Genomic DNA, 20,001 nt, shown 5'->3' with positions numbered 1-20,001 from the left:
CTCCGACAGTGCGGCACTCCCTCAGTACTGCCCCTCCGACAGCGCGGCGCTCCCTCAGTACTGCCCCTCCGACAGTGCGGGGCTCCCTCAGTACTGCCCCTCCGACAGTGCGGTGTTCCCTCAGTACCGACCCTCCGACAATGCGGCGCTCCCTCAGTACCGCCCCTCCAACAGTGTGGCGCTCCCTCAGTACTGCCCCTCCGACAGTGCGGCACTCCCTCAGTACTGCCCCTCCGACAGTGCGGTGCTCCCTCAGTACTGCCCCTCCGACAGTGCGGCACTCCCTCAGTACTGCCCCTCCGACAGTGCGGCTCTCCCTCAGTACTGCCCCTCCGACAGTGCGGTGCTCCCTCAGTACTGCCCCTCAGTGCGGCACTCCCTCAGTACTGCCCCTCCGACAGTGAGGCGCTCCCTCAGTGCTGCCCCTCCGACAGTGCTGCACTCCCTCAGTACTGCCCCTCCGACAGTGCGGCGCTCCCTCAGTACTGCCCCTCAGTGCGGCACTCCCTCAGTACTGCCCCTCCGACAGTGCGGTGCTCCCTCAGTACTGCCCCTCAGTGCGGCACTCCCTCAGTACTGCCCCTCCGACAGTGCGGCACTTCCTCAGTACTGCCCCTCCGACAGTGAGGCGCTCCCTCAGTACTGCCCCACCGACAGTGCGGCGTTCCCTCAGTACTGCCCCTCCAACAGTGCGGCGCTCCCTCAGTACTGCCCCTCCGACAGTGCGGCGCTCCCTCAGTACTGCCCCTCCGACAGTGCGGGGCTCCCTCAGCACTGCCCCTCCGACAGTGCGGCGCTCCCTCAGCACTGCCCCTCCGACAGTGCGGCGCTCCCTCAGTACTGCCCCTCCGACAGTGCGGCGCTCCCTCAGCACTGCCCCTCCGACAGTGCGGCGCTCCCTCAGCACTGCCCCTCTGACAGTACGGCTCTCCCTCAGTACTGCCCCTCCGACAGTACGGCAGTCCCTCAGTACTGCCCCTCCGACAGTACGGCTCTCCCTCAGTACTGCCCCTCCGACAGCGCAGTACGGCAGTCCCTCAGTACTGCCCCTCCGACAGTGCGGCACTCCCTCAGTACTGCCCCTCCGACAGTGCGGCGCTCCCTCAGTACTGCCCCTCCGACAGTACGGCGCTCCCTCAGTACCGCCCCTCCGACAGTACGGCAGTCCCTCAGTACTGCCCCTCCGACAGTGCGGCGTTCCCTCAGTACCGCCCCTCCGACAGTGCGGCGCTCCCTCAGTACTGCCCCTCCGACAGTGCGGCGTTCCCTCAGTACCGCCCCTCCGACAGTGCGGCGCTCCCTCAGTACCGCCCCTCCGACAGTGCGGCGTTCCCTCAGTACTGCCCCTCCGACAGCGCAGTACGGCGCTCCCTCAGTACTGCCCCTCCGACAGTGCGGCGTTCCCTCAGTACTGCCCCTCCGACAGTGCTGCACTCCCTCAGTACTGCCCCTCAGTGCTGCACTCCCTCAGTACTGCCCCTCAGTGCGGCACTCCCTCAGTACTGCCCCTCCGACAGCGCGGCACTCCCTCAGTACTGCCCCTTCGACAGTGCGGCACTCCCTCAGTACTGCCCCACCGACAGTGCGGCGTTCCCTCAGTACTGCCCCTCCGACAGTGCGGCACTCCCTCAGTACTGCCCCTCCGACAGTGCGGCGCTCCCTCAGTACTGCCCCTCCAACAGTGCGGCGCTCCCTCAGCACTGCTCCTCCGACAGTGCGGCACTCCCTCAGTACTGCCCCTCCGACAGTGCGGCACTCCCTCAGTACTGCCCCTCCGACAGTGCGGCGCTCCCTCAGTACTGCCCCTCCAACAGTGCGGCGCTCCCTCAGTACTGCCCCTCCAACAGTGCGGCACTCCCTCAGTACTGCCCCTCCGACAGTGCGGCGCTCCCTCAGTACTGCCCCTCCAACAGTGCGGCGCTCCCTCAGCACTGCCCCTCCGACAGTGCGGCGCTCCCTCAGCACTGCCCCTCCGACAGTGCAGCGCTCCCTCAGCACTGCCCCTCCGACAGTGCGGCGCTCCCTCAGTACCGCCCCTCCGACAGTGAGGCGCTCCCTCAGCACTGCCCCTCCGACAGTACGGCGCTCCCTCAGCACTGCCCCTCTGACAGTGCGGCGCTCCCTCAGCACTGCCCCTCTGACAGTGCGGCGTTCTCTCAGTACTGCCCCTCCAACAGTGTGGCGCTCCCTCAGTACTGCCCCTCAGTGCGGCACTCCCTCAGTACCGCCCCTCCAACAGTGCGGCGCTCCCTCAGTACTGCCCCTCCGACAGTGCGGCGCTCCCTCAGTACTGCCCCTCCGACAGTGCGGGGCTCCCTCAGTACTGCCCCTCCGACAGTGCGGCGCTCCCTCAGTACTGCCCCTCCGACAGTGCGGCGCTCCCTCAGTACTGCCCCTCCGACAGTGCGGCGCTCCCTCAATACCGCCCCTCCGACAGTGCGGCGCTCCCTCAGTACTGCCCCTCCGACAGTGCGGCGCTCCCTCAGTACTGCCTCTCAGTGCGGCACTCCCTCAGTACTGCCCCTCCGACAGTGCGGCGTTCCCTCAGTACCACCCCTCCGACAGTGCGGCGCTCCCTCAGTACTACCTCTCAGTGCGGCGCTCCCTCAGTACTGCCTCTCAGTGCGGCACTCCCTCAGTACTGCCCCTCCGACAGTGCGGCGCTCCCTCAATACCGCCCCTCCGACAGTGCGGCGCTCCCTCAGTACCGCCCCTCCGACAGTGCGGCGCTCCCTCAGTACAGCCCCTCCGACAGTGCGGCACTCCCTCAGTACTGCCCCTCCGACAGTGCGGCGTTCCCTCAGTACTGCCCCTCCGACAGTGCGGCACTCCCTCAGTACAGCCCCTCCAACAGTGCGGCACTCACTCAGTACAGCCCCTCCGACAGTGCGGCGCTCCCTCAGTACTGCCCCTCCGACAGTGCGGTACTCCCTCAGTACAGCCCCTCCGACAGTGCGGCGCTCCCTCGGTACTGCCCCTCCGACAGTGCGGCGTTCCCTCAGTACTGCCCCTCCGACAGTGCGGCGCTCCCTCAGTACTGCCCCTCCGACAGTGCGGCTCTCCCTCAGTACTGCCCCTCCGACAGTGCGGCGCTCCCTCAGTACTGCCCCTCCGACAGTGCGGCACTCCCTCAGTACCGCCTCTCCGACAGTGCGGCAGTACCTCAGTACCGCCCCTCCGACAGTGCGGCACTCCCTCAGTACCGCCCCTCCGACAGTGCGGCACTCCCTCAGTACCGCCTCTCCGACAGTGCGGCAGTACCTCAGTACTGCCCCTCCGACAGTGCGGCACTCCCTCAGTACCGCCCCTCCGACAGTGCGGCACTCCCTCAGTACCGCCCCTCCGACAGTGCGGCACTCCCTCAGTACTGCCCCTCCGACAGTGCAGCGCTCCCTCAGTACTGCCCCTCCGACAGTGCAGCACTCCCTCAGCACTGCCCCTCCGACAGTGCGGCACTCCCTCAGTACCGCCCCTCCGACAGTGCGGCGCTCCCTCAGTACTGCCCCTCCGACAGTGCGGCGCTCGCTCAGTACTGCCCCTCCGACAGTGCGGCACTCCCTCAGTACTGCCCCTCCGACAGTGCGGCACTCCCTCAGTCCTGCCCTCCGACAGGGCGGCGCTCCCTCAGTACTGCCCCTCCGACAGTGCGGCGCTCCCTCAGTACTGCCCCTCCGACAGTGCGGCGCTCCCTCAGTACCGCCCCTCCGACAGTGCGGCACTCCCTCAGTACCGCCCCTCCGACAGTATGGCACTCCCTCAGTACTGCCCCTCAGACAGCGCAGTACGGCACTCCCTCAGTACTGCCCCTCCGACAGTGCGGCACTCCCTCAGTACTGCCCCTCCGACAGTGCGGCACTCCCTCAGTACCTCAGTACTGCCCCTCCGACAGTGCGGCACTCGCTCAATACCTCAGTACCGCCCCTCCGACAGTACGGCACTCCCTCAGTACCTCCCCTCCGACAGTGCGGCGCTCCCTCAGTACTGCCCCTCCGACAGTGCGGCACTCCCTCAGTACCTCAGTACTGCCCCTCCGACAGTGCGGCACTCCCTCAGTACCTCAGTACTGCCCCTCCGACAGTGCGGCACTCCCTCAGTACCTCAGTACTGCCCCTCCGACAGTGCGGCACTCCCTCAGTACCTCAGTACCGCCCCTCCGACACTTACAGACTCTTCAGATGTCCTCTTGTAAGCTTTGACCTTCAGCTGCAGTTTATCAACAAGATCCTGGAGGCGTATGTTATTCTTCCGATCCTCTTCCGTCTGAGAGAGGGAACGAGAGAGGGAAGGGAGAAAGAAAGAGAGGTGTGAATGGGTCACAGTGAAGGTGATGCCCCAAATCCGCAGTTCGGAGCAAGTCTCAGTAAACGTGGTGAATCTTCCAATATCTGGTCTACCTCCCATCCTCTTCAAAATGGTCTGTTGGCCTTTATTACAGGGGGATTTGAGTATAAGAGTAAAGACGTCTTACTGCGATTATATCGGGCCCTGGTGAAACCACACCTGGAGTATTGTGTACAGTTCTGGTCTCCTTACCTAAGGAAGGATATATTTGCCATTGAGGGAGAGCAGCGAAGGTTCACCAGACTTTTTCCTGGGATGGGGGGACAGTCCCACGAGGAGAGATTGAGCAGAATGGGCCGATATTCTCTGGAGTTGAGAAGAATGAGAGGTGATCTCATTGAGACATACAGAATTCTGAGAGGACTTGACCGGGTAGATGCAGGGAGCGTGTTTCCCCCGGGCTGGGGGGAGTCTAGAACCAGGGGTCACACAGTCTCAGGATAAGGGGTCGGCCATTTAGGACTGAGATGAGGAGGGATTTCTTCACTCAGGAGGGTGGTGAATCTTTGCAATTCTCTGCCCCGGAGGGCTGTGGAGGCTCAGTCCTCGAGTATATTCAAGGCCGAGATCGATAGATTTCTGGATATTAAGGGAATCGAGGGATTGGGCGGGAAAGTGGGGTTCAGGTCGAAGGTCAGCCAGGATCTCATTGAATGGCGGAGCAGGCTCGAGGGGCCGAATGGCCGACTCCTGCTCCTAGTTCTTATGTTCTTATGAACCTTCATTGCACCCCCTCTCATTCTTCTCAACTCCAGTGAATACAGGCCCAGTCGATCCAGTCTCTCCTCATATGTCAGTCCCGCCATCCCGGGAATCAGTCTGGTGAACCTTCGCTGCACTCCCTCAATAGCAAGAACGTCCTTCCTCAGATTAGGAGACCAAAACTGAACACAATATTCCAGGTGAGGCCTCACCAAGGCCCTGTACAGCTGCAGTAAGACCTCCCTGCTCCTATACTCAAATCCCCTCGCTATGAAGGCCAACATGCCATTTGCTTTGAGAGGGGATCTCATAGAAACATCTAAAATTCTGACGGGACTGGACAGGTTAGAGGCAGGAAAAATGTTCCCAATGTTGGGGAAGTCCAGAACCAGGGGACAAGGTCTAAGGATAAGGGGTAAGCCATTTAGGACCGAGATGAGGAGAAACTTCTTCACTCAGAGAGTGGTGAACCTGTGGAATTCTCTACCACAGAAAGTTGTTGGGGCCAGTTCGTTGGATATATTCAAAAGGGAGTTAGATGTGGCCCTTACGGCTAAAGGGATCAAGGGGTATGGAGAGAAAGCAGGAAAGGGGTACTGAGTTGAATGATCAGCCATGATCTTATTGAATGGTGGTGCAGGCTCGAAGGGCCGAATGGCCTGCTCCTGCACCTATTTTCTATGTTTCTATGATTTCTTAATCACTTGCTGTACCTGCAGGTTAACGTTCAGTGATTGGTGTACAAGGACAGCCAGGTCCCTCTGAACACCAACATTTCCCAATCTCTCACCATGTAAACAATACCCTACTTTTCTAGTTTTCCTACCAAAGTGGATAACGTCACATTTCTCCAGATTATTTTCCATTTGCCATGTTCTTGCCCACTCACTCAGCCTGTCTGTATCCCCGTGAAGCCTCTTTGCATCCCCCTCACAACTTACATTCCCACCGAGCTTTGTACCATCAGCAAACCTGGATATATTACACTTGGTCCCCTCGTCCAAATCATTGATCTAGATTGTGAATAGCTGGGGCCCCAGCACTGATCCCTGCGTCACCCCACTAGTTACAGCCCGCCAACCCCGAAAATGACCCGTTTATTCCTACTCTCTGTTTTCTGTCCGTTAACCAATCCTCAAAGCGTGCTGGTATATTACCCCCAATCACACGGGCCCTAATTTTGTTTAATAACCTCTTGTGTGGCACCTTATCGAATGCCTTCTGAAAATCTAAATACACCACATCTACTGGATCCCCCCTTATCTACCCTGCTCAATACATCCTCAAAAAACTGTAAACACGTGTTTCAAACGTGAATTCCCTTTCAATAAATAAGAAGGCACACGGAATGCTTGCCTTTATTATAGTCGAGGCGTAGAATACAAGAGCAGGGAGAGGTTATGCTCGAACTGTATAAAACACTGGTTAGGCCACAGCTGGAGTACTGCGTGCACAGTTCTGGTCACCACATTACAGGAAGGATGTGATTGCACTGGAGAGGGTACAGAGGAGATTTACCAGGATGTTGCACTGGAGAGGGTACAGAGGAGATTTACCAGGGTGTTGCACTGGAGAGGGTACAGAGGAGGTTTACCAGGATGTTGCACTGGAGAGGGTACAGAGGAGGTTTACCAGGATGTTGCACTGGAGAGGGTACAGAGGAGATTTACCAGGATGTTGCACTGGAGAGGGTACAGAGGAGATTTACCAGGGTGTTGCACTGGAGAGGGTACAGAGGAGATTTACCAGGATGTTGCACTGGAGAGGGTACAGAGGAGATTTACCAGGATGTTGCACTGAAGAGGGTACAGAGGAGGTTTACCAGGATGTTGCACTGGAGAGGGTACAGAGGAGATTTACCAGGATGTTGCACTGAAGAGGGTACAGAGGAGATTTACCAGGATGTTGCCGGGACTGGAGAATTTTAGCGATGAGGAAAGATTGGATAGGCTGGGGTTGTTTTCCTTGGAACAGAGGAGGCTGAGGGGAGAGCTGATTGAGGTGTATAAAATGATGAGGGGCCTGGATAGAGTGGATAGGACGGACCTGTTTCCCTGGGCAGAGGGCTCAACAACCAGGGGGCAGAGATTGAAAGTAATTGGGGGGGAGGTTTAGAGGGGATTTGAGGGGAAATGTCTTCACCCAGAGGGCGGTGGGGGTCTGGGGTGGAACTCACGGCCTGAAAGGGGGGTAGAGGCAGAAACCCTCAACACATTTGGATGTGCTCCTGAAGTGCTGTAACCCACAGGGCTACGGACCCAGAGCGGGAAAGTGGGATTAGGCCGGGTAGCCTCTTGGTCGGCCGGCATAACACGGACACGATGGGCCGGAATGGCCTCCTGCCGTGTTGTATATTTCGATGATTCTATTACGCCCAATCCCAATTTTGTTCAATAAGCCCTTCTGTGGCACCTCATCGAATGTCTTCGGGAAAATCCTAAATACATCACGTCCACTGGCTCCCCCTTATCTACCCTGCTCAGTACATCCTCCAAAAAACTCCAGCACGCTTGCCAAACATAATTTCCCCTTTCATCGATCCTTGTTGCCTCTGCCCAGTCCGGTCATTATTTGAGTGCAGCTTAAGCTGGGCGTGCTCGAGCGGGGTGAGGGAGGGGGAGGGGATCCACGCGGAGAGCCTCACCTGGTAGGTCAGCTCCTTGATACGCCTCTCGTACTTCCGAGCCCCCTTCACAGCGTCCGAGCAACGTCGCTGTTCCGCCTCGAGCTCGTTCTCCAGCTCACGCACCTGCCCAGGGGGGAAGAGATACAGGCTGTCAGACAGGGGGAGAGGGAGGAGGCTGGGCCTCGCTGGGGAGAAACTCCCAGGCCCCAGGCTCCAGCCTAGGCCACAGGCCCGATCACCCAGACAGGCTCGGACAGGGTCTCTCTCTGTCTCTCTCTCTCTCGCCCTCTCTCTCTCTTTCTCTCTCTCTCTGTCTGTCACACTCTCTCTCTCTCTCTCTCTCTGTGTCTCTCTCTCTCTGTCCCTCTCTCTCCCTCTGTCCCTCTGTCTCTCTCTCTCAACCCCCTCTCTCTCTCTCTCTCTCAACCCTCTCTCTCTCTCTCTCTCTCTCACAACCTCCCCACCCCCACCCCCTCTCTCCCTCATACACCATCCCCCCCCACCCCCCCCTCTCTCTCTCTCTCTCTCCCTCCCTCTCTCGCGCCCTCTCTCTCTCTCTCTCGCCTTCTCTCGCCCTCTCACACCCTCCCCCGCCTCTCTCTCTCTCTCGCCCTCTCTCTCTCTTTCTCTCGCCCTCCCTCTCACACCCTCCCCCGCCTCTCTCTCTCTCTCCCTCTCACACCCTCCCCCCCCCTCTCTCTCTCTCCCTCCCTCTCACACCCTCCCCCCCCTCTCTCTCTCTCTCTGGATCAGTGCTCACCCTGCCCTCTCTCTCTCTCTCTCTCTCGCCCTCTCTCTGGATCAGTGCTCACCCTGCCCTCCAGTTTCTGGATTTGCTTCTTCCCGCCCTTCATGGCGATCTGCTCTGCCTCGTCCAGCCGATGCTGCAGGTCCTTGATGGTCTGTTCCATGTTCTTCTTCATCCGCTCCAGGTGGCCGCTCGTGTCCTGCTCCTTCTTCAGCTCTTCCGCCATCATGGCCGCCTGCCGGGGGTTCCAGGGAAAAGATTAATGCCAAGCCCTCGCCCGAACCGCGAGCTTCACCCCAGGGACGAGGAGACCTGAAGGAGGAACCCTCAGAGGAAACTGAGCTGCCCCGAGCGGCGAAGGCCTGACGCCTCGGGCCTACTCCTTTCAGGCCTTGGGCCTACTCCCCCCCAGACCTCGGGCCTACTCCTCCCCAGGCCTCGGGCCTACTCCATTCAGGCCTTGGGCCTACTCCCCCAGGCCTCGGGCCTACTCCCCCCCAGACCTCGGGCCTACTCCCCCCCAGACCTCGGGCCACCTCCCCCCCAGGCCTCGGGCCTACTCACCCCCAGGCCTCGGGCCTACTCACCCCCAGGCCTCGGGCCTACTCCCCCCCAGGCCTCGGGCCTACTCCCCCCCCAGGCCTCGGGCCTACTCCCCCCCCAGGCCTCGGGCCTACTCCCCCCCCAGGCCTCGGGCCTACTCCCCCCCCAGGCCTCGGGCCTACTCCCCCCCCAGGCCTCGGGCCTACTCCCCCCCCCAGGCCTCGGGCCTACTCCCCCCCCCAGGCCTCGGGCCTACTCCCCCCCCAGGCCTCGGGCCTACTCCCCCCCCAGGCCTCGGGCCTACTCCCCCCCCAGGCCTCGGGCCACCTCCCCCCCAGGCCTCGGGCCACCTCCCCCCCAGGCCTCGGGCCACCTCCCCCCCAGGCCTCGGGCCACCTCCCCCCCAGGCCTCGGGCCGACTCCCCCCCCAGGCCTCGGGCCGACTCCCCCCCCCCAGGCCTCGGGCTTACTCCCCCCCCAGGCCTCGGGCCTACTCCCCCCCCAGGCCTCGGGCCTACTCCCCCCCCAGGCCTCGGGCCTACTCCCCCCCCAGGCCTCGGGCCTACTCCCCCCCCCCAGGCCTCAGGCCTACTCCCCCCCCCAGGCCTCAGGCCTACTCCCCCCCCCCAGGCCTCGGGCCTACTCCCCCCCCAGGCCTTACAAGAGTGACCACATGTCAAAAAGTACTTCATTGGCCGTAAAGCGCTGAGAGACGTCCGGTGGTCATGAAAGGCGCTATATAAATGCAAGCCCTTCTCATTTTGTTCTTCCTCCTCCCTCATCTCCCGTGAGGGGTAGGAGTTTGTGGGGGAGGGAGCAGAGCTGCCCAGGTGCAGGCCGCGAATATTGGGACGGGGAAATAGATTGCTGGCCTGTTCCCGCTCTCCCACCCATCCCCGCCCCAGGAGCCCTCGCGCGGACTCACGTCAGTGATGGCCTTCTTGGCCTTCTCCTCGGCATTGCGACACTCCTGAATGGCGTCCTCAACCTCCGACTGCAGCTGGCTGATGTCTCCTTCAAGCTTTTTCTTCTGGTTGATGAGGCTCGTGTTCTGGGGACGAGGAAACACAGAGAACACACAGTGAGTCCCCCGCTCCTCGAAGGCTCTCCTTCTGGGTGAGCCAAGCACTTCAGAAATAGGTGCAGGAGTAGGCCATTCGGCCCTTCGAGCCTGCACCACCATTCAATATGATCATGGCTGATCATTCACCTTAGTACCCCTTTCCTGCTTTCTCTCCATACCCCTTGATCCCTTTAGCCGTAAGGACCACATCTAACTCCCTCTTCAATATATCTAACGAACTGGCCTCAACAACTCTCTGCGGTAGAGAATTCCACAGGTTCACCATTCTCTGAGTGAAGAAGTTTCTCCTCATCTCGGTCCTAAATGGCTTACCCCTTATCCTTAGACTGTGACCCCTGGTTCTGGACTTCCCCAACATCGGGAACATTCTTCCTGCCTCTAACCTGTCCAGTCCCGTCAGAATTTTATATGTTTCTATGAGATCCCCTCTCATTCTTCTAAATTCCAGTGAGTATAAGACCAGTCGATCCAGTCTTTCTTCATATGTCAGTCCTGCCATCCCGGGAATCAGTCTGGTGAACCTTCGCTGCACTCCCTCAATAGCAAGAACGTCCTTCCTCAGATTAGGAGACCAAAACTGAACACAATATTCCAGGTGTGGCCTCACCAAGGCCCTGGACAACTGCAGTAAGACCTCCCTGCTCCTATACTCAAATCCCCTCGCTATGAAGGCCAACATACCATTTGCCTTCTTCACCACCTGCTGTACCTGCATGCCAACTTTCAATGACTGATGTACCATGACACTCAGGTCTCGTTGCACCTCCCCTTTTCCTAATCTGTCGCCATTCAGATAATATTCTGCCTTCCTGTTTTTGCCCCCAAAGTGGATAACCTCACATTTATCCACATTATACTGCATCTGCCATGCATTTGCCCACTCACCTAACCTGTCCAAGTCACCCTGCAGCCTCTTAGCATCCTCCTCACAGCTCACACCGCCACCCAGCTTAGTGTCATCTGCAAACTTGGAGATATTACACTCAATTCCTTCGTCTAAATCATTAATGTATATTGTAAATAGCTGGGGTCCCAGCACTGAGCCCTGCGGCACTCTACTAGTCACTGCCTGCCATTCTGAAAAGGACCTGTTTATCCCGACTCTCTGCTTCCTGTCTGCCAACCAGTTCTCTATCCACGTCAGTACATTACCCCCAATACCATGTGCTTTAATTTTGTACACCAATCTCTTGTGTGGGACCTTATCAAAAGCCTTTTGAAAGTCCAAATACACCACATCCACTGGTTCTCCCTTGTCCACTCTGCTAGTTACATCCTTGAAACCTCTTGTACTAAAGGCCAACATACCATTTGCTTTCTTAATTGCTTGCTGTACCTGCATGTTAACTTTCAGTAAGGACATCCAGGTCCCTCTGAACACCAACATATCCCAATTTCTCACCATTTTGTAAGTGAGGGGGAGTGAGAGAGAGAGGGAGATTGACGAGGTTGGAAGAGGGGAGAGGGAATGAACAGGGAGAGGAAGAGAGGCGGATGGAAGCGAGAGAAGGATCGAGGGAGTGTGGCCAGGGAGGAAGAGGAGAGAGAGAGAGAGAGAGAGAGAGAGAGAGAGAGAGTGAGAGAACAGGGAGGGGAAGAGAGGGAGAGTCAGGGAGGGGGAGGGGAGAGCAACAAAGAGGGGGAGGGAGGGGCAGAGAGGGAACAAGGGGGAGAAGGCAAAGGAAACAAAGAGGGACAGCGAGAGAGAGAGAGAGAAAGAGAGAGATAAATGGAAGAAAGTAAGGAGAGAAAGAGGGAAGGAGAAAGAAACTGCAAGAGCGAGAGAAGACAAGGTGAATGAAGAGTAGAGGCAGAGAGAGAGAGAGAGAGAGAGAGAGAGACAAAGAGTTTGGGAGAGTGAGGGGACTGGAGGGATGGGCTTCGATGGGAGAGTTAGGGGACGGGAGGGATGGGCCTCGATGGGAGGGTTAGGGGACGGGAGGGATGGGCCTCGATGGGGGGGTTAGGGGACGGGAGGGATGGGCTTCGATGGGAGAGTTAGGGGACGGGAGGGATGGGCCTCGATGGGAGGGTTAGGGGACGGGAGGGATGGGCTTCGATGGGAGGGTTAGGGGACGGGAGGGATGGGCTTCGATGGGAGGGTTAGGGGACGGGAGGGATGGGCTTCGATGGGAGGGGTTAGGGGACGGGAGGGATGGGCTTCGATGGGGGGGGTTAGGGGACGGGAGGGATGGGCTTCGATGGGAGAGTTAGGGGACGGGAGGGATGGGCTTCGATGGGGGGGTTAGGGGGGTTAGGGGACAGGAGGGATGGGCTTCGATGGGGGGGTTAGGGGACGGGAGGGATGGGCTTCGATGGGAGGGTTAGGGGATGGGAGGGATGGGCTTCGATGGGAGGGTTAGGGGACGGGAGGGATGGGCTTCGATGGGAGGGTTAGGGGATGGGAGGGATGGGCTTCGATGGGAGGGTTAGGGGACGGGAGGGATGGGCCTCGATGGGAGGGTTAGGGGACGGGAGGGATGGGCTTCGATGGGGGGTTAGGGGACGGGAGGGATGGGCTTCGATGGGGTTAGGGGACGGGAGGGATGGGCTTCGATGGGGTTAGGGGACGGGAGGGATGGGCTTCGATGGGAGGGTTAGGGGACGGGAGGGATGGGCTTCGATGGGGTTAGGGGACGGGAGGGATGGGCTTCGATGGGGGGGGGTTAGGGGACAGGAGGGATGCGCTTCGATGGGGGGGTTAGGGGACGGGAGGGATGGGCTTCGATGGGAGGGTTAGGGGACGGGAGGGATGGGCTTCGATGGGAGAGTTAGGGGACGGGAGGGATGGGCTTCGATGGGGGGTTAGGGGACGGGAGGGATGGGCTTCGATGGGGTTAGGGGACGGGAGGGGATGGGCTTCGATGGGGTTAGGGGACGGGAGGGATGGGCTTCGATGGGGGGGGGTTAGGGGACGGGAGGGATGCGCTTCGATGGGGGGGTTAGGGGACGGGAGGGATGGGCTTCGATGGGAGGGTTAGGGGACGGGAGGGATGGGCTTCGATGGGAGAGTTAGGGGACTAGGGGGATGGGCTTCGATGGGAGGGTTAGGGGATGGGAGGGATGGGCTTCGATGGGAGGGTTAGGGGGGTTAGGGGACGGGAGGGATGGGCTTCGATGGGAGAGTTAGGGGACGGGAGGGATGGGCTTCGATGGGAGAGTTCGGGGACGGGTGGGATGCGCTTCGATGGGAGGGTTAGGGGACGGGAGGGATGGGCTTCGATGGGAGAGTTAGGGGACGGGAGGGATGGGCTTCGATGGGAGAGTTCGGGGACGGGAGGGATGGGCTTCGATGGGAGAGTTCGGGGACGGGTGGGATGGGCTTCGATGGGAGGGTTAGGGGACGGGAGGGATGGGCTTCGATGGGAGAGTTCGGGGACGGGTGGGATGCGCTTCGATGGGAGGGTTAGGGGACGGGAGGGATGGGCTTCGATAGGAGTGTTAGGGGACGGGAGGGATGGGCTTCGATGGGAGGGTTAGGGGACGGGAGGGATGGGCTTCGATGGGAGGGTTAGGGGACGGGAGGGATGGGCTTCGATGGGAGGGTTAGGGGACGGGAGGGATGGGCTTCGATGGGAGGGTTAGGGGACGGGAGGGATGGGCTTCGATGGGAGGGTTAGGGGACGGGAGGGATGGGCTTCGATGGGAGGGTTAGAGTACTGGGGGGGGTCCTTCAAGCGGAGGGTGGTATGTACCCAAGCGTGCCTACCTGAGAGTGGAGGAGTTGGACCCTCTCGCTGCTCTCGATCAGCTCCGTCTCCGCCAACTTGCGCGCTCGCTCGGTCTGCTCGATCGCGGCCCTGAGCTCCTCCAGCTCCGCCATTAGCAGGTTGTTGCGGCGCTCGACGATGGCAATGTTCTCCTTCAGGTCATCGTTGCCCCTCAGAGCATCGTCCAGCTGCAGTTGGGTGTCCTGCGGGACAAGGTGGACAAAATAGCACCGTAATAATTGGTAATTGTAGGTAAGGAATCAATTCTCACTCATTGTACCCGGCAGGGGTCTGAGCTGAATGGGAGAAAGTTGGTCAACATCCTTTTGTAATAATTGATCATTGTAGGTAATGGATCAAATCTCATTCATTGCACATGGCAGGGGTCTGAGCTGAATGGGAGAAAGTTGGTCAACATAGCACCATCAACATAGCACCATAATAATTGGCCATTGTAGGTAAGGAATCAATTCTCATGCATTGTACCCGGCAGGGGTGTGAGCTGAATGGGAGAAGGTTGGTCAACATAGCACCGTAATAATTGGTCATTGAAGGTAAGGAATCAATTCTCACTCATTGCACCCGGCAGGGATCTGAGCTGAATGGGAGAAAGTTGGTCAACATAGCTTTGTAGTAATTGGTAATTCTAGGTAAGGGATCAAAGCTCATTCATTGCACCCAGCAGGGGTCTGAGCTGAATGGGAGAAAGTTGGTCAACATCCTTTTGTAATAATTGATCATTGTAGGTAATGGATCAAATCTCATTCATTGCACATGGCAGGGGTCTGAGCTGAATGGGAGAAAGTTAGTCAACATAGCACCATAATAATTGGTCATTGTCGGTAAGGAATCAATTCTCACTCATTGTACCCGTCAGGGGTCTGAGCTGAACGAGAGAAAGTTGGCCAACATCCTATTGTAATAATTGATCATTGTAGGTAATGGATCAAAGCTCATTCATTGCACACAGCAGGGGTCTGAGCTGAATGAATATATTACTGCGGCATGCGACTACACCAAGGGGCAGGCTTTTCGTTCAACGCAGTAACAAGGATTTGGGGCAGCAACATTTTACACAATCTAGGGTTCAGGGACAGGTCAGAGAACAGTTCACTTCTGCACAACAAATGGGTCATATTGTCACACTCCCTCCGACAGCGCGATGCTCCCTCAGTACTGCCCCTCCGACAGTGCGGCACACCCTCAGTATCACCCCTCCGACAGTGCGGCGCTCCCTCAGTACTGCCCCTCCGACAGTGCGGTGCTCCCTCAGTACTGCCCCTCCGACAGTGCGGCGCTCCCGCAGCACTGCCCCTCCGACAGTGCGACACTCCCTCAGTACTGCCCCTCCGACAGTGAGGCGCTCCCTCAGTACTGCCCCTCCGACAGTGCGGCACTCCCTCAGTATCACCCCTCCGACAGTGCGGCGCTCCCTCAGTACCACCCCTCCGACAGTGCGGCGCTCCCTCAGTACTGCCCCTCCGACAGTGCGGCACTCCCTCAGTACTGCCCCTCCGACAGCGCAGTGCAGCGCTCCCTCAGTACTGCCCCTCCGACAGTGCGGCGCTCCCTCAGTACTGCCCCTCCGACAGTGCGGCGCTCCCTCAGTACTGCCCCTCCGACAGTGCGGCACTCCCTCAGTACTGCCCCTCCGACAGCGCAGTGCGGCGCTCCCTCAGTACTGCCCCTCCGACAGCGCAGTGCGGCGCTCCCTCAGTACCGCCCCGGGAGGCTCCGACAGTGCGGCGCTCCCTCAGTACCACCCCTCCGACAGTGCGGCGCTCCCTCAGTACTGCCCCTCCGACAGTGCGGCGCTCCCTCAGTACCGCCCCTCCGACAGTGCGGCGCTCCCTCAGTACCGCCCCGGGAGGCTCCGACAGCCCATGCGCCACGCGCAGAGACTCCACGCACTGTCCAAGCACCTACCTTCAGACTGCCCTGGAGTGACTTCAGGAGCCGGTGGGCCTCGCTGGCCTGCCGGTTGGCCATGCTCAGCTGGACCTCCATCTCGTTGAGGTCGCCCTCCATCTTCTTCTTCACCCTCATGGCCTCGTTGCGGCTCCGGGTCTCTGCCTCCAGCGAGGTCTGCAGGGTGTCTACCACCCGCTGCTGGTTCCTCTTGGCCTGCTCCATCTCCTCGTCCTTCTCCGCCAACTTGCGCTCCATGTCCGCCTTGATCTGGTTGTACTCCAGCTGAGCCCGGAGGATCTTGCCCTCCTCGTGCTCCAGGGTGGCCTTTGCGGACAGAAGGGGCAACAGGGGAGAGAGTTAGAGAGAGCAAAAGAGTGTTCGAAGACCGGGCCCTCAAATCCACCACCGAGCTCATATTCTACAGGGCTGTAGTGATACCCGCCCTCCTGTGTGGCTCAGAGACATGGACCATGTACAGTAGACACCTCAAGTCGCTGGAGAAATACCACCAACGCTGTCTCCGCAAGATCCTGCAAATCCCCCGGGAGGACAGACGCACCAACGTTAGCGTCCTCGACCAGGCCCAACATCCCCAGCATCGAAACACTGACCACACTCGACCAGCTCCGCTGGGCAGGGCCACATTGTCCGCATGGCCCCCAGACACCAGACTCCCAAAGCGAGCGCTCTACTCGGAACTCCTTCACGGCAAGCGAGCCCCAGGGTGGGCAGAGGAAACGTTACAAGGGACCACCCTCAAAGCCCACCCTGATAAAGTGCAACATCCCCACCGACACCTGGGAGTCCCTGGGCCCAAAGACCAGTCCCGCCCTAAGTGGAGGGAGTGCATCCGGGAGGGCGCTGAGCACCTCGAGTCTCGTCGCCGAGAGCGTGCAGAAAGCAAGCGCAGGCAGCGGAAGGAGCGTGCGGCAAACCAGTCCCACCCTCCCCTTCCCTCAACCACTGTCTGTCCCACCTGTGACAGGGACTGTGGTTCCTGTATTGGACTGTTCAGTCACCTGAGAACTCACTGTTAGAGTGGAAGCAAGTCTTCCTCGATTCCGAGGGACTGCCTGTGATGATGAGGAGGATGAGAGAGCGACAGCGCAACTCGCGTCAAACACGGGATTGGGCAGGGAGTTCCAGAGTTTGGGGCCCAGGCAACAGAAGACACGGCCACCGATAGTGGAGCGATTACAAACAGAATGGCTCAAGGGAGCAGAATTAGAGGAGCGCAGAGATCTCGGGGGGTGTGAGGGGCTGGAGGAGGTTACAGAGATAGGGAGAGGTGTAAGGGGCTGGAGGAGGTTACAGAGATAGGGAGGGGTATAAGGGCTGGAGAAAGTTACAGAGATAGGGAGGGGTGTAGGGACTGGAGGAGGTTACAGACATCGGGAGTGATGTCGGGGCTGGAGGATGTTACAGAGATCGGGAGGGATATAGGAGCTGGAGGAGGTTACAGAGCTAGGGAGGGGTGTAAAGGCTGGAGGAGGTTACAGAGCTAGGGAGGGGTGTAAAGGCTGGAGGAGGTTACAGAGATAGGGAGGGGTGTAGGGGCTGGAGGGAGTTACTGAGATAAGGAGGGGTATAAGGGCTGGAGGAGGTTACAGAGATAGGGAGGGGTGTAGGGGATGGAGGAGGTTACAGAGATAGGGAGGGGTGTAGGGGGTTACAGAGATAAGGAGGGGTGTAGGGGCTGGAGGACGTTACAGAGATAGGGAGAGGTGTAGGGGCTGGAGGGGGTTACAGAGATAGGGAGGGGTGTAGGGGCTGGAGGAGATTACAGAGATAGGGAGGGGTGTAGGGGCTGGAGGAGGTTACAGAGATAGGGAGGGGTGCAGGGGCTGGAGGGGGTTACAGAGATAGGGAGGGGTGTAGAGGCTGGAGGAGGTTACAGAGATAGGGAGGGGTGTCGGGGCTGGAGGAGGTTACAGAGATAGGGAGGGGGTGAGGGCCATGGAGGGATTTATAAACAAGGATGAGAATTTTGAAATCAAGGTGTTGCTTAACTGGGAGCCAATGTAGGTCAGTGAGCACAGGGGGTGATGGGTGAGTGGGACTGGGTGCGAGTTAGGACACGGGGCAGTGAGCACTGGGGGTGATGGGTGAGTGGGACTGGGTGTGAGTTAGGACACGGGGCAGTGAGCACAGGGGGTGATGGGTGAGTGGGACTCGGTGCGAGTTAGGACACGGGGCAGTGAGCACAGGGGGTGATGGGTGAGCGGGACTGGGTGCGAGTTAGGACACGGGGCAATGAGCACAGGGGGTGATGGGTGAGTGGGACTCGGTGTGAGTTAGGACATGGGGCAATGAGCACAGGGGGTGATGGGTGAGTGGGACTGGGTGCGAGTTAGGACACTGGGTCAGTGAGCACAGGGGGCGATGGGTGAGCGGGACTCGGTGCGAGTTAGGACACGGGGCAGTGAGCACAGGGGGTGATGGGTGAGTGGGACTGGGTGTAAGTTAGGACACGGGGCAGCGAGCACAGGGGGTGATGGGTGAGCGGGACTCGGTGCGAGTTAGGACACGGGGGCAGCCGAGTTTTGGATCACCTCGAGTTTACGTCGGGTAGAATGTGGGAGGCCGGCCAGGAGTGCATTGGAATAGTCAAGTCTGGAGGTAACAAAGGCACGGGCGAGGGCTTCAGCAGCAGATGAGCTGAGGCAGGAGGCGGAGACAGGCGATGTTACGGAGGGGGAAGTGGACGGAAACTCATTTCAGGGTCAAATATGACACCAAGCTGGCAGACAGTCTGGTTCAGCCCGAGAGAATATTTGGGGAGCGGGATGGAGAACGGAGTTTGCAGCGGGGACCGAAAACAATGCCTTCGGTCTTCCCGATATTCAATACAGATACAGAGTAAAGCTCCCTCTACACTGTCCCATCAAACACTCCCAGGGCAGGTACAGGGGGTTAGATACAGAGTAAAGCTCCCTCTACACTGTCCCATCAAACACTCCCAGGGCAGGTACAGGGGGTTAGATACAGAGTAAAGCTCCCTCTACACTGTTCCATTAAACACTCCCAGGGCAGGTACAGGGGGTTAGATACAGAGTAAAGCTCCCTCTACACTGTCCCATCAAACAATCCCAGAGCAGGTACAGGGGGTTAGCTAGAGTAAAGCTCCCTCTACACTGTCCCATCAAACACTCCCAGGGCAGGTACAGGGGGTTAGATACAGAGTAAAGTTCCCTCTACACTGTCCCATCAAACACTCTCGGGCAGGTACAGCACGGGGTTAGATACAGAGTAAAGCTCCCTCTACACTGTCCCATCAAACACTCCCAGGGCAGGTACAGGGGGTTAGATACAGTGTAAAGCTCCCTCTACACTGCCCCATCAAACACTCCCAGGGCAGGTACAGGGGGTTAGATACAGAGTAAAGCTCCCTCTACACTGTCCCATCAAACACTCCCAGGACAGGTACAGCACGGGGTTAGATACAGAGTAAAGCTCCCCCTACACTGCCCCATCAAACACTCCCAGGGCAGGTACAGGGGGTCAGATACAGAGTAAAGCTCCCTCTGCACTGTCCCATCAAACACTCCCAGGGCAGGTACAGGGGGTTAGATACAGAGTAAAGCTCCCTCTACACTGTCCCATCAAACACTCCCAGGGCAGGTACAGGGGGTTAGATACAGAGTAAAGCTCCCTCTACACTGTCCCATCAAACACTCCCAGGGCAGGTACAGCACGGGGTTAGATACAGAGTAAAGCTCCCTCTACACTGTCCCATCAAACACTCCCAGGGCAGGTACAGGGGGTTAGATACAGAGTAAAGCTCCCTCTACACTGTCCCATCAAACACTCCAAGGGCAGGTACAGGGGGTTAGATACAGAGTTCCTACCTCTGCCTCCTCCAGGGCACTCTGCAAGTCCTGCTTCTCCTGCTCCAGCTGTTTCCTGATCTTCTCCAGCTCGTGGATATTTTTCCCATTTTCGCCCAGCTGTTCCGTCAAGTCCGAGATCTCCTCTGGAGAGACAGGAAGCAGTGGGTCCGGTGTCAGCTTGGCTGGGATCCGTATCGCTGTCCCTCTCCCCCCATCCTGCCCGCTGGGTGGGACACCCCAGTCCTGAGGGAGTACTGAGGGAACGCCGCACTGTCGGAGGGGCAGTACTGAGGGAACGCCGCACTGTCGGAGGGGCAGTACTGAGGGAGTGCCGCACTGTCGGAGGGGCAGTACTGAGGGAGTGCCTCACTGTCGGAGGGGCAGTACTGAGGGAGCGCCGCACAGTCGGAGGGGCAGTACTGAGGGAGTGCCGCGCTGTCGGAGGGGCAGTACTGAGGGAGTGCCGCGCTGTCGGAGGGGCAGTACTGAGGGAGCGCCGCACTGTC

At 59.1% G+C, this 20,001-nt stretch overlaps 1 protein-coding gene across 1 annotated transcript in view; it reads right to left on the bottom strand.

The window, feature by feature from the left end:
- Nucleotides 1-20,001, bottom strand: part of LOC139257693 (myosin-7-like) — an 87,890-nt gene that overhangs the window by 1,777 nt on the left and 66,112 nt on the right. Inside the window, 7 exon segments of the mRNA XM_070874584.1 lie at nucleotides 4,165-4,260; nucleotides 7,688-7,792; nucleotides 8,482-8,652; nucleotides 9,886-10,011; nucleotides 13,754-13,957; nucleotides 15,681-15,989; nucleotides 19,514-19,638. Coding sequence (XP_070730685.1) covers nucleotides 4,165-4,260; nucleotides 7,688-7,792; nucleotides 8,482-8,652; nucleotides 9,886-10,011; nucleotides 13,754-13,957; nucleotides 15,681-15,989; nucleotides 19,514-19,638 — 1,136 coding nt within the window.

The sequence above is a fragment of the Pristiophorus japonicus genome, unplaced genomic scaffold (assembly GCF_044704955.1).
Source record: "Pristiophorus japonicus isolate sPriJap1 unplaced genomic scaffold, sPriJap1.hap1 HAP1_SCAFFOLD_897, whole genome shotgun sequence".
Classification (NCBI taxonomy): Eukaryota; Metazoa; Chordata; class Chondrichthyes; family Pristiophoridae; genus Pristiophorus; species Pristiophorus japonicus.
Note: the sequence above shows the minus strand (reverse complement) of the source record. Positions and strands in the feature narration are given on the sequence as shown.